At 34.1% G+C, this 14,441-nt stretch overlaps 2 protein-coding genes across 10 annotated transcripts in view; both read right to left on the bottom strand.

Annotated features, from left to right (window-relative positions):
• Positions 1-2,814, bottom strand: part of LOC105450496 (DNA endonuclease RBBP8-like) — a 3,542-nt gene extending 728 nt beyond the window's left edge. Inside the window, exons 1-6 of the mRNA XM_011690349.1 lie at positions 2,462-2,814; positions 1,717-1,768; positions 1,143-1,579; positions 434-1,040; positions 252-351; positions 46-145 (exon numbers count right to left, since the gene is read on the bottom strand). Coding sequence (XP_011688651.1) covers positions 46-145; positions 252-351; positions 434-1,040; positions 1,143-1,579; positions 1,717-1,768; positions 2,462-2,567 — 1,402 coding nt within the window. The 5' untranslated portion in view covers positions 2,568-2,814. The remainder of the gene's footprint in view (positions 1-45; positions 146-251; positions 352-433; positions 1,041-1,142; positions 1,580-1,716; positions 1,769-2,461) is intronic.
• Positions 2,815-3,821: 1,007 nt separating this feature from the next.
• LOC105449838 (cyclin-dependent kinase 12) overlaps positions 3,822-14,441 on the bottom strand; it is a 12,048-nt gene continuing 1,428 nt past the window's right edge. For 3 of the 9 annotated variants that reach the window (XM_011689236.1, XM_011689254.1, XM_011689263.1), the window contains exons 2-11: positions 12,758-14,141; positions 11,484-12,682; positions 10,970-11,397; positions 10,367-10,563; positions 10,084-10,288; positions 9,744-10,012; positions 9,445-9,615; positions 4,612-4,921; positions 4,287-4,407; positions 3,822-4,213 (exon numbers count right to left, since the gene is read on the bottom strand). In XM_011689236.1, the coding sequence (XP_011687538.1) occupies positions 3,930-4,213; positions 4,287-4,407; positions 4,612-4,921; positions 9,445-9,615; positions 9,744-10,012; positions 10,084-10,288; positions 10,367-10,563; positions 10,970-11,397; positions 11,484-12,682; positions 12,758-14,133 (4,560 nt within the window). In that variant the 5' untranslated portion in view covers positions 14,134-14,141 and the 3' untranslated portion in view covers positions 3,822-3,929. The other 6 variants (XM_011689246.1, XM_011689281.1, XM_011689273.1 and 3 more) reach the window with 4 other exon arrangements.

The following is a 14,441-nucleotide window of genomic DNA, read 5'->3' as shown; positions in this document are numbered from 1 at the left end:
TGTGTGTGTGTGTGTGTGTGTAAAATATAAAAAGTGATGATATACCTTCTGGAGTATTTGGCCTCTCATACTTGTATCGATGCCGTGAACATTGATTCATCCGTTTTTGTAATTCTTCCTTTGACAGTGACAAATTCTGATAATACTAAAAATGAAATAACATGAATTCTTTTTTCTATAAAAAAATATTATTTTTTGTATATATTTTATTATATGTAACTATACAGTGTTATTAATATATTGCATATTACTTTTCTGCATTCCCAACAATCCAAGCCATTTAACTTTGCTCTATCAGTTTTACATTGCATGTTAAACTGCTCTAAAACATCTGCCTTTCTTTTTCCTAATCTATAAATATATATATAAATATAAATATTTTTTAGATATGTAAAAATAACTTACATTATCACAATTATTAAGTAATATTTACACATTAAACTTATCCAATAATATCTTTTTTTCAGGTGGCTTGTTTTCCGTATCATCCAAATATAAATTGTCTATGTCATTTTCATTTTCAGCTGAAGGTAAATAAAAGGTTTCATCTTCGCAGGAAAAGTTATTTGTATTTTCCAGATTTTGTACTTCATTTTTTATTAATAACTGATCTTTTTTTCGAGTTTCAATAGATGTGTTAATTTGAATATTGGTCTCGTTATGCATTTTTACTGGTGAAAGATAATCTATGTTAACTTTATTTTTTAATGTACTAACTGCAGTATTCGTCAAGAATTTATCTGCATCTTTCATTTGTACAGAAGTATGTTGAGGCGAAGGACATAATCCAAAATCTATATCTACTACTCCTGGAACAGCACTAGGATCAGGAATATTATCAGAACATTTATTTTTACTTGGAGAAATTTGTATCGTATATTTTTTAGGAATTTTCCTCTTGAATTTTAAACATCGTTTGACTTTAGACGTAACATTTCTCTGTGTAGGACTGATTTCTATCACATCTTCAGAAATTTCATTAATGTTGTTTGTAGAAAGACAACTTTCTTCAGTAATAGTTGTATTTGCAACAGCATTCGCTACAGAAATTTTTTCAATAAAATTTTGTTCTACACTATGTAATATACTAGCTGGCTTATTATGTTTATCTACACATATGGGCAATGTTTTCATTTCCTTACTCTTGACTCTTGGAAAAAATGCAAGTCGAGATTGCTTCAATCTTTTTCCATCTGGCAAAATTGTGGTTTCTACATGGTGTGTTGTACTAATTTCTAATTTGTGGTTATTCTTTGAAGAAACTTTTCCGATGCTATTATGCATCTTTATATCTGAGGATTCTGAGGTTGAGTTATTGTATATTGTTTCAGATGAACGCTGCACGAATTTCTTTGCAGGATTGCCACCAGTCCTTAGAAATGTTTTAGAGAATACTGGACTTTCTGGCCGATTATCTTGGTGCGAAAATTCATTTGCATCTAACGGACTAGTTCCCGTCGCCGTATCGAAATTAAAATGAATAGAACTTGTATTTAATGTATCTAACTCCAATAATGAGATATTACTACTTTCTTGCACGTTATTCAATTGTTCAGATGTTGCTTCAGTTTTTGTTTTTCTACAAAGTGTAACAATCCATCTCATTCACATTTATCGTATATGGCAAAATATTAAAATTTATGTGTCAAAAGCTATGTTAGTTAAATAAGTCTTATGATCTAAATTATATAAATAAATAAATATTTGTAAACTCACTTATTATATTGTCCACATTTTTCCTGCAATTTTGTATAATCTTCCCATAAATCTGTAAAACAAAAAAAATGATATCAATTTTTATACATGTTTAAATTGGCGCACTTTCCAATGCTTTATCTAGCTAGTAAATTTTATCAACGGATTAAGTGTGGTCCACATGACGCTTCGCTTCAAAGCATGTAATTGACCAATCAAAAAATGCTTCGAAGCATTTGTGGACAGTCACTCGAATATTTAATAGCAGCATTTATAAAGCCTTGTGTCTGTCCACGATAATATTAGAAAATCGGTCCAAGTTCTCTTATTCGTTAAGATAGCTCAACGCTGATTGGATTACAACATTTACAACTAGATCGCAACGTTTACAATGGTGCGATGCAACTAATATAAAACCATCTCAACAGAACGCACGTTAATTCAAATAATTGACTACAGATAGCAGCATAAATCAAATATCTCTTCGCGCTTTTTATGCTTAGTATCTACAATTATTTCTAGAGGGCAGAAGTTTCTATATAAAAGTTTTCTGAAGTATATTTAAAGATTTAACTTCAAATTTGTTAAATTCTATATCAAACGTACAGTAATTCGTATAGAACGACGTAAAAATTAAATATTATAATTATTTTACAAATATTTTTTAGCATTCTTGTAATATTTAATTAATAGAAAAAGAAATTAGGTATGAACATATACAGCTAATCCAGAATAATTATATATATATATATCTATATATACTTACTTTGATAATGTTCAAATGCTTTTTGCAAAATTCCAGCGTAGCTCTCCATTGCTTTTCTCGCAGTTTCATTGTGCGTCAAACAGTTAAACTGTAAAATTATTGACATGATTTTTGGAGTACACTTGGCGGATCGTTTCGGAGCAACACAGCTTTTCTGCTTCTTCTGTTAAATGTTCTGCTTAAATAATCGTAAGTGCGTAAATATACGATCTATCTTCACAATTTATCTTCACTAGTCGGCTATATAAACTTAAACATTTATCTACATGTGCATATGATCGTCTGTCAACGTTTCGACACACTCCGCCATAACAGTTTAACATCCGGCAGTGCCGATTCGGCAATAGCATACGTCATACGTATGTGTGTACATACATATATACATATAAGAACAGGCTCAGGACCGTCTGTCGTGGACACCCTTGGAAAAGTACAATCTCGGATAATTTTCAAATTTTACAGAAAAAAAAGTAAAAGTATGTCCAGCAGCCATAAAAGTGTTCATATTATAGCTTTGTATTTGTACACATATATTTTGCATATGCTGAAGCGTATAAATACATAGACGTGTTTCGATTTAATGCCTTGAAAGATTTTTCTGTCGACATCTTTATTATATATTCTTAGCATATATATATATATACATTTTGCACTGTAAATACGTTCGTAATAAATAAGCACTAGTATCTTATATAAAAAATCTTAAACGATAAATAAATATTCACATTTTAGTGTTACTGTTGTTACACAACTTGATCAACGTTCCCTCATAGCATTGCTTTTCTCTTGAAAATGAAATTTTATTGTGAGATTAAAAATAAAACGCAAATCCTTTTTAAAGAACTCGCATCAAGTATCGTGGACAAAAATCTTTCTTTTTTTTTCATCAAAATGGAAACAAGCATCGGAGTTTGAGCTCCTTTTTTTAGATTCAGCTTCCTACACTCGTAATATGTAATGTATATATATGTATATATGTATAATATATATGTATATACACATGTGTATCACAGACTTTCGTAATGATGCAGGAAAGAAATAGATAATTCTTTTTAGCGTACGTATGACTGATCGAAAAATAACTTGGAAATAATCATATATATCCATTAGTAGTAATTTGGTGTATTATGAGATAATTATAATAGCATTGTCATTGAGAGAGAAGTTGTATTCTAATTAAGTATCTGATCGCATATTATACAATTATACACTAAACGTGCACTTAGAACTAATGGAGTGATGATAATGGACACTATAAACAAATCGATGATATGATTGTACCATCTTTTTTTCTCTCTCTCTCACACACACACACACACACATACATACATACATATATATATACGCACACGCGCTCTCTCTCTCACTATCATAATTTGAAAAATAGCGATTTATAAATTTTTTCTAATTTCACACTCACACACATACACATACACGGTGTCACGTTCCGCATGACTTTGTAAAATCATTAAGAACTAAAAGTGGATTGTTGCGAGGAAGTCGAGGGCAGGAAAAGATTCTGCGCCAAGTTGGGCTGCCCGAGCGGTTTACTTGACGGTAATCGACCGATAGCGGACGCAGAAGTAGCAGGATAGGTGTTATCCAGACCATGATACGATATGAGCGCCAACAGAGCGTTCCGAACACCAGCAGTAGCCAGCTGAGACCATCGCCCGTGAGAGCTCACGGCATCATCGCCGGCATACACCGCGTGTGCGTCGAAATTACCTGACATATGCGGCGCATTTGTATCTGCAAGAAAAGTTATACGTCAATAGCAATATAAAGATATATAATGCAAGGGCCAGAAAAAGAAGTGCAATACCTAAAAGAGGTGGGTTCAATATAGGAAGATGAGGATCCAGCTGTCCACCTGGTCGAGCGTTTGCGACGAGACGAAGCTCCGCGCGTAGATCAGCCAACAATTGACCCACCTTGGAATCACACTGTAAATATTATATAGATGTTAAGAACTAGGAGAAATTTTATTATATGTTCTGGAAACAAATTTTTTTAATACAAATACAAATATAAAAATTAAATATTTCAGTTAATGTGTAAATGAAGCAAAAAGTCATAATTGTTGTGAAATTATCATTACGTATCGTTACATAATGGAAAATTATCTGAAGAATCTTTTACATAATTACCTCATTCTGGTCTGAGCGCAACGAGAGAAGATCGTCGACTCGAATTGGTTTTCCCTGATTCAAGGCGTTCGTGAGAATCATCAGTCTTCGGGCAAGATTATCCTCGGTACACATTTCCAATGGTTGATTATCTCCCTTTAGATTCGACTGTGATTTAATGGGCGGCGAAGTATTAAAATAGTATGATGGCGTAGACACTATGTACGGTCCGCTCTGATTAAACAGATTATCTTCACCGTAATGAACTTCCGCGCCAAGTCTGCTCGGATGTGAATTATAGCCTGCTTCCATCTTTAGTCGTTTAGAGGACCTGTAACAAGAGTTACAGATCATGCATGAAGATACACTAAGTATACGACCTAAAGATAAACGAATATACACAGTGAATGAATAATATTAATTCACTTGCAACTTATATCAATAATACGATTTATAATTGAGTGATGAAAAATTTATTACAATATTTTTTAATTTTCAATCATAAAATGTATATAACTTTAACAACAAAAAAATTTATCAACTAATCAATTAATTTTTCATCATTAATAAGATATTGTTGCGTTATATTTAATAACCTTGTAATATATAAAAAAAATAATGGGAGATCATGCAACTAGCAAGCCATACAAACATACTTAAAGGCCAATTACACATACACTAAAATTACATATATGATATAAACATGCACACACACACACACACATATATATATATATATATATATATATGTATATATATGTATTGGAAAAGACAATTGCAAAATTTTATTTACTGCCTATTTATGTAACAATTTTGTAAAACAAGGAAGAATAGCAAAGTATTTTCTCTTCATTGTGAGTTAATGCACCGCTGTATATACATAGATCTTATATAAAACAATATTGTAGAGCGGTTATTATCACTATATACTTCGATTATCACTTGGTTAGCAAAGCTCAAGCGAATGGGTGGTTATATGATTCACATACTTGGTAAAATATGAGTTAATAAAATTGGACACTCCGGACGCAAACACGTATTAAGATTTGAAGCTTTCATTACCTATTATATATTCTTACAAGTGCTACAAAAATTGTCCATCTAATATTCAGCCACAATTATATTATCTCCTGAAACATAATTTTTTTCCTATTAGACATTAGGCCAATTTTTCTATAATTTTTTATCCGAAGTTACATGTATGTCATTTCTACGTATTTCTACATATTCCACAATATAAATTATGATATAATCATACTAACGTCATGTCTATGAAATAATAATTATATATATATAAACGACTTAAATATATACTTTTCTATATACATGTATAATATACATGTATAAGAAATTTTACATATATATTTATATAAATTTATGTAATTTAAATATATGTATATATATTTAAATTACATAAATTTATATAAATTATTATACTTTGAATTCTTACATAAAATTTTACTACATAATTATAAGGCATTATCTTGTATAATGTTCACAATTGATAATTATATACAAATAATAAAAGATAAATAAAAATATTTTTATATTTAAATATATTTTTTTATTTTAAACATATTCATATAAACAGAGTTAAACAAATTTTTGAAAAATGATTTAAATTAGTATTTAAATGAAAAAAATGAGAATTTTATCAATATTGAACATTATAGCTCGACTAATGTACCAATTAATATTCAAGACATATTTTCGTATCATAAGCATAATTTTATTAATTACGTATTATTAATGCATCAAATAAATCGTAGAAAAAAATATATTTTTTATAATTTGTCAATCAAATTTCACTTATTATAGATGCTTGAATAAAAGTTGTATGTAACGACATGCGACATGCCTTGAAACATTATATTTTCCAAAGTATTTTACATATTATTTATAAATGTATATACTATATATACGAATATTATTTATCTTTATCTGTATTCCTTACATTGTACATTATTTGTACAAAATATTTTGTAATATAAAAAATCAAATATCCTTAATTTTTGAAATACATGATCTATTCTTAGAATATAAATTTACAATATGAAAATTGTCTCGTTATATTGTAATCTACTGACGTTGATTATTGAAGACATTGTAAACATGAAGACCATAACTCTTTATTGTTTTTCACATATTTTTTTCAACTCTCATTTTTCTATATCTCTCACTTTTCTATATCTTTTTCTTTGAAAAACACGAGGAAAAATTTACGTTAATTTATTTTTAATATTTGTAATATCATTACGTGTGTGTGTGTGTGTGTGTGTGTGTACAGCGGGGGAAGAGAAGGGAGGGAGAGGGAAGGGAGGGAGAAAGAAAGAGATACATAAATGCTTAGTGTGTGTATGTATATACGAGACAATTTTACTGTTTGATATAAAGAAATTCGAGAGTAATTTTTATTTTTATGCAAAAAAATGCATATATATATATATATATATATATATATATATATATATATATGAGAATGTGCAATATATATGCATATGTTTAATAGTATATCACAAATACATATAAATTATACAATCCATTTAATTTTTTAAAATTTATTGGAAGATTTAATTTATTACTACTATTAAATATAATAAACATTTTAATATTTATTCTATGCCATTCTCATATTTATACTATTGTACTCGGTTTACTACCAAAACATGATTCAAATATTTATGTATATTAAAGAAATGAAACATTCGATTTACCTGCCTTTATTTCTAAAAATAAATAACGAAAAAAAGTTATATATGTCAAAATATTTGTGGAATAAGTAGAAACAGTAACATATATTTTATGATTATTTTACATATATGAATCAGTGAACGCTGGTAAATTTCAACGATAATTGTCGAGTGCTGCTTTTTGACTTTTTTGAAGAGATACTAGTATCTGTATATAATGTAAGCATAAAAATAAAAAAGATATTAGAAAATCTAAAATATTTAAATAATAAAATGTTTTGATAGTTTTTTAAAGATTCATTCATCACTGCTCATAAAGACATTTCAAATAAATGTCTCTGCGTATGCTTAAGTATATTGCAGCATTCGAATATTATTTTACATTGTAATGAGATATTACATTAAGAAATATCTGGAGGCTAAATTTTACTACGTATAATGTCAATTGAAGTAACGCACATGCAAAAAAAAAACAAATAGTGTAAATACGAAATAAATACGCAAAAATTCGCCATTCATATATTATGAGAAACTCATAATTATCTAGTAAAAATCACTAATAATACAGTGGCTAGAAGATGATAAAAGTATACATGTACGTCGAAAATGTGAATGTTTGAACAAATCAGATTAATTATAAATAAAATTAACAAAATCAAGGTTAATAACTTCATGGATTTTTTAGTCTTGATCTTCTCATATTCGCCTCTTCGGTCTTTCGATGCAGCATATCCTTTGTACCTGATGTATCTTACCTATATATTTACATTATTATAATAGAGCCTCCAGAGCTCAGACATCATTTATTTGTACAGGTTGTCGTTTTACGCTTTACCTACAGGTCTGAACTGAAGTCTTTTTACGAAAAATCACGTTGACGTGATCTCTATATTTATTTACAATCGTTACTTCTTTCAACTATAACTTTTTCACTTATATGTTTGAATATAAATACAAACATATATTTATATAGATATTTTATAAATCAATTTCTATAAAAGAATCTAAATCAAATCATGGACAAAAATTATACACAAATATTCTTCATTTTGACATATTGGTGAGTGCATGCATTATGTATACATGTACATTTCCTTTTCATATATTATTGAGTACGAGATACGTACACATATTTTCAGTTTCTAAATAGAAACTGAATAAACCGATGATTTAATTTTTACAATCGTCCTTAACAAATGGTAGACTGAATCACAGTGATTAATAGGACGTATACCTTTTTTTTGCAGATAGTAGTTTGTACGTTATAAGTATAGCGATTAGGCATTCATATAGAAGGATTATAATAATATAGTTATAATTATTATTTCATTCTAATCCTTATAAATGGTTCGATATGGACAGTGAAACAATAGTTAACCCTTTAGCTGCAAATGTTGTATATATTTTACACATAATTTAAATATCATATAATTGAAATGAAAAACTTTGTAATAAAGAAATTATTTATATAGAAAAAACTATTTATTCTATTATTTATTTGTTTTTTATATTAAATCAATTAATATGAAAATAATAAAATTGAGCTGTATTGTACTTTTCTATTTGTTTCTAATTAATAAAAAATGTTCACGTGGTGCAGCCAAAGAGTTAAGTAATATAACATATTTCATTATGTAAAATATTATCGCCATAACATTGTTGTGTATGCCCTGAAAAATACATATATTTAAATATATTTCATATAAATATATTTAATATATTTCTATTAAATATATTTTTTTTTATTAAATCAATCGTTTAAGAGTAAACAATTTCTGTAGAGCGAAGCCACGAACAGAGAAGGATGTTTCGTGCTTCTATTTTCCATTGTTCTGCGCTATTGCCATCGTCGTGTTCGAACGACTGTGAACGAAACTAAAATTAACTCGTTGATTCATTAGGTTGGAAGGAAGAAAGGTCGGCATGCAAACGAGAAGGAGCACAGAGAAATACCACTACACATCTTTTTTTTCACTGTTACTTCTCACTTTCAAGAAATTCGTTACTTGAATAATGCATTTTGCTAAAGAAAATAAATGCCAAGCACAACTGTCGTACACAGCCTTCTACGTGTATAAGCAAATTAGTTCTCTTGATTGGCATTGAGACGTACGTCTCGAGTCTCAGCAGCTCGTAAATTAAATTTCTTTACGGCTTTACTCACCCCCCGACATCTGACAGATCATCCTTGTTGGGACCTCCTTTATTCGGAAAGGGAAGTAGAGGAGGCAACTTTGCTGCAGCGCTCTCTTGCTGTTCCCGTAATAAGCGTTTTCGCTTTTTACTCCAGAGTTCATGACAATCTTGCCAAGTCGGAAGCTGTGGCGCTGGCATCCTGACATATCGTAAAAGTGCAATGCATTTTATAAATAAGATTTGAACAAAAAAAAAAAACAAAAAAAAACATACGATTCCGGTACGCACGAAAAGTCGACGCAAGAAAAATGCAGAAAGATAACATACTGTTCGGGCTGAACGTTTTTCAACCAAGCACTTTTAAGCGCATCAGCTGCCGTTATCCGCTTCTCGGGATCCAATTCTAACATTTTATCCAGGAGATCCAAAGCTGCTCCTGGCATAAATGCGAAATCCTCCCTTAGACGTCTTCTATGCTGTTTTTTTGGCTTAAGTGTATGCCAATGTGGTAATTTTATCACAGAAGGCCAAACAGCAGGAGTGGGCGTCCCACAAACCCTCGAAATCATCTCTAATTGCATCATGTCTATATTGGCCTGATAAAAAAAGCATCTTTGTCATTAATAACAAATATTAGTCTTTTTTTCAACTTAAAAACAGCTACTACCTGAAATAAAGGTTTTTTGGAAAATAATTCTCCCAAAATACATCCGCAACTCCAGACATCGATCGCAGGCCCATAACGCTCCTCTCCTAACAGAAGTTCAGGGGGTCTGTACCACAGAGTGATTACCTTATTGGTATATGGTCTCTGTCTATCCTCCGCATTATAAAGTCGTGCTAATCCGAAATCGGCCAATTTGACTTCACCCCTAATTAAAATTGCACATTATATGATACTGAATAATTGCAAGAAACAAATTATTCAATAATTATGTACACATATGTACTTGTTATTCATCAAGATATTTGAGCATTTGATATCGCGATGAAGAAAATTTTTGCTGTGACAATAATTTAAGCCATCCAATAATTGCTTCATGATACTGGCGTTATTCATTTCGTTGAAATCCACCATGCCAGATTCCAGCAGACCCATCAAATCATGATCCATGTATTCAAAAACTAGATAAAAGGAACCTTTATCCTAAAACATAAAAGATGACAATTATAATACATTCTGTAAAGATTGTAAACTAGTAAAGTTATTATTCCATAAAGTTACTCCAGTAGTGATATATTTGTTGATATCTTAAATCTCACTGCGCGAGAAACATCGCCGCAAGAGATAATTAAATGAAAGCATATTGATTCTACACATATATGTAATGTAATTTAATAATAGAAAGTTTGCTCTCTTTCTTTTTGTATGTAACCATTTTTTTATAACACAATATCTCAACACATCAACATGCAACTATGTCAAACTACATAATTCTCTACATAATTCTTGTTAATAAAAAAAAATAAAAATATAAAAAAAAACACTGACAAATATAATGTAATACAGAATGCCGCTGTTAGATTACATATAGTTTTAATTAAAAAGGTACCTTCCGGAAATCCAGTGCGTCTTGCTTGTCAGTGACAATTTCTCTAAGATTAACGATATTTTTATGATTGAGTTGTCGCAGGATCTTTATTTCTCTGACTGCTGTGATAGGAAAGCCTTCTTTTTCGTTTTCAAGTCGAACTTTTTTCAAAGCTACCATTACACCGGATCGTTTATCTCGTGCCTTATACACTTGTCCATATGTGCCCTCTCCGATCTGCGCAATAAACTCGAATACGTCAACGCATCGTTCACCCCAATCCTTGCCGCCGGAAGCCGACATAGGAGCATGGCAGTTTCGCGATCCTCTGCGTTTCAGTATTTTCGGTCTTTTCAATTTTGGCTTTGGTGCCACTCGTTCGACCTTCAAACGCGGCGGTGTTGCATTTGGATCATCCTCGCCGCTCAAGTCTTCCGATCCAGGTACGACTACAGTTGAAGTAGCAAAATTAATGTCGTCATTAAGCAATAACGATATTATGAATATAAAGCTCTGACCCGAAAATAAAACTCACCCGGCGGCATTGGCAGATCCTTGATACCCTTTTTTTGCAGTGGCTTTGTCGACGCTGGGAACTTTAACTGTGTCTTGCTGAGAGGACTCGGGGAACGGCTCGGTGGGGAATCTATGCTTTCCAAATCATTCTGATTAATGCCAGGTGGCATCGGTAATCTCTTTAAGCTTTTGGTCGTGAACGTTACTATGGGAGGCTTGGGAGGGTCCACAGATTTAAGTGGTACAAGATTATTGGGTGGATTAAACTTGGACATGATTGTGTTGGGCGCTGGAACGGGAATAGGTGGAATGGGTGGCGGTGGGACAGACATGTTGGGTAGAATCGGTGTCGGCGGGATTGGCGGCACCGACATGGGCATAGGAACGGGCACTTGTGACGTCAAGACTGTAGATGCAGATTCAGTAGATTGCGGCAGTGGTGGCGGCGGCGGTGGCGGCGGCGGTGGTTGCTGCACTCCAGGGGCGGGAGCCGGGAAATTCGGGCTGTGTGACACGACGATCGGACAGCTGCTGTTGGACATCATCGAGGGTGGGTTGGGCGAGGTATGCACACCTGCGTGAGACGCAAGCGGATTCGTCGCAGCAGATATTGGATTAATAGGTAACGGTACACCAGTTGGTGGCAATGGTGGCGTTTTGCACGTTATAACACCGTCGTCACTCGTTGGAACAGGAATATCGGTAACGTCGACTACGCTATCGCCAGCCTTTGCAAGTTGCTCCTTGTGATTTATATGCGATCTGTCCTTATTGTCAGTGGAAGCTTTATTCTCGGAGGACGCGTTACCGCCATCACCGTCCTTCTCATCGGTACTCTCTATGATTTGCACCTCATCTTGGTTCCCGACTTTTTCCTTTGCGGCCTGCAACTTCTTGAACGCCAACTCCCTCATATTACGATCCTTGACAAGTTCCGCAAACAGACTAGTCTCGCTGATTTTCGCTTGTACTCGAAGATTTCGAGCGGTAATGCTTGACGGGCTTCTAGCCCGGGATCTGTGAGGAGAAGGAGAAGGTATTCTGGGTCGCGGGCTCTTTGATTTGAGTTTCCTCGAGGTCTTGCGGGATTTGCTAGGCGAGCGCGATCTCTTTGGGGTTCGACTTCTTCTGGGACGCGAACGTGATCTCGAACGGGATAGCTTTCGCCAGTTTCTTCCTGGACTGCGTGATCGCGATCGTGACAAAGGTAAATGTAATCTAAAATCGAAGAAATCAATTAAACTATTACATCTCGCGTTTCGATGTGAATAGAAAAAAATAATTTTTGTTTACCTGCTTCCAGTGGGACTCCTAGTTGATCTCGATTTCCGCTTGTCCCTTCTGTCCTTGTCATGAAGCCGGTGGCTACGTCGATCGGACTCGTCTCGTCTTCTACGTTTAGGAGAAATAATTCCGCTATCCGTTCGTCGCCTGTGACTACTACTACTGGGACTCGGGCTAAACTCTCGTCGTCTGACGGTGGCCGGGCTCGGGCTGTGCCTAAGTCTATGGAGCACCGGAGTAGGACTAAAGTCTCTTCTTCGCGACGGTGGACTGTGATCCCTTCGTCTTGACGGCGGACTCGGGCTGTGTGGCCTCCTGCGGTTTATACCAACGGGTCCAGGACTAACGCTGGTACGGCGCATCACGTGGACACTGGGACTACGTTTCTGCCGATCAGGACTGCTGTGCTTTGGCACAGCGACAGGTCCGGCGGCTTTATTCAAAGTCTCCGGCGTCGTGGCGCATGGAGGCATTAGAGGTGTGTGCGGCGATTCTATCTGCCGCGTTGATGAAAGAGATGGTGGTGTCACGTTACGAGATGTCTGCCTCGACATCTCCAGTTCCACGTCGTCACTAGGACATCTCTGTTCGCGCGGCGTAGCGGGTGAGATGGGCGACATGTTGTCCTTCAATGGTAATGGTGGTGATTCTGACCAATTAGCGGAGACGACAATCGACGGTTGTTTCTCACGATTTGGGCTCTGAACGATTTCCTCCCCCCCAACAGTATGATGCGGACTTATGCTGTGAGAATGCCTCTTGGATTTTCTCTTCTTCTTTTTCCCCGAATTCGACGACGGACTCAAACTTCTTTTCTTCTTCTTCTCACGTTTATGCTTCTTTTCCTTTCGTCGAGCATATCGTCTCGATTCTTCTTCGTACTCCGGCGACGTGCCGTGCATCGTCGTAGGTTGTTGTTGCTCGTTCGACAAAGAGTACTGTCTACTGGAGTGTCGATGCTGAACCGACGGTGACGGAGACAAGCTGATGGGCGATGCTCCGAGAGCGCGAACTGGGCTACCGCCATAATATCGTCTTTGAAGAAACGATTCAGGTACTTCCCCGTCTGTGTAACTGTTGGCGCGACTGTCTTCCGATTGTATCTCTCCTGCTTCAGGCTCGGAGAGATCTTCACTACTCACGTCGGAATACTCGACCAGTGGTTTCACAACGGACGAAGCTACAGTTGGAATTGTCTCTAGTGATTTGTCACGCGAACGTTTCTTCTTCTTTTTTCCAGAATTCTTGCTTTTGCCATGTCTTCTGTGTCGCTTGTCGGTACCATCAAAGCTGTGTCGATTCACGTCACTGCTCGCACTACCTCTTCTTCGTGAACGGAATCTTCCATTACGTTCAGCTCGTTCGATATCACGAGTGCTAGGCATGTCACCTACTAAATAAAGCAAATATTAATAAAGTGATATATATATATATATATATACACATATATGTATGTATTAATTATAAAAGTGTCTTTTTATTATATTGACCTAATAATAAAAACAAATTTTCATAAGCAAATAAAACTGAACAGTAAAAATAGTTGTGCATATTTATACATGGCATTTCTGAAGCACACGCACTTAATAAACATTATTAATAAAATTATTAACTTTGTGCAATTTTTTGATTAAATACTCAGATAATATATACTGTCTCTTATACACATCTCTGAGCGGGCTGGCAAGGCAGA

Source organism: Wasmannia auropunctata, unplaced genomic scaffold (assembly GCF_000956235.1).
Source record: "Wasmannia auropunctata unplaced genomic scaffold, wasmannia.A_1.0 LD336111.1, whole genome shotgun sequence".
NCBI lineage: Eukaryota > Metazoa > Arthropoda > Insecta > Hymenoptera > Formicidae > Wasmannia > Wasmannia auropunctata.
Note: the sequence above shows the minus strand (reverse complement) of the source record. Positions and strands in the feature narration are given on the sequence as shown.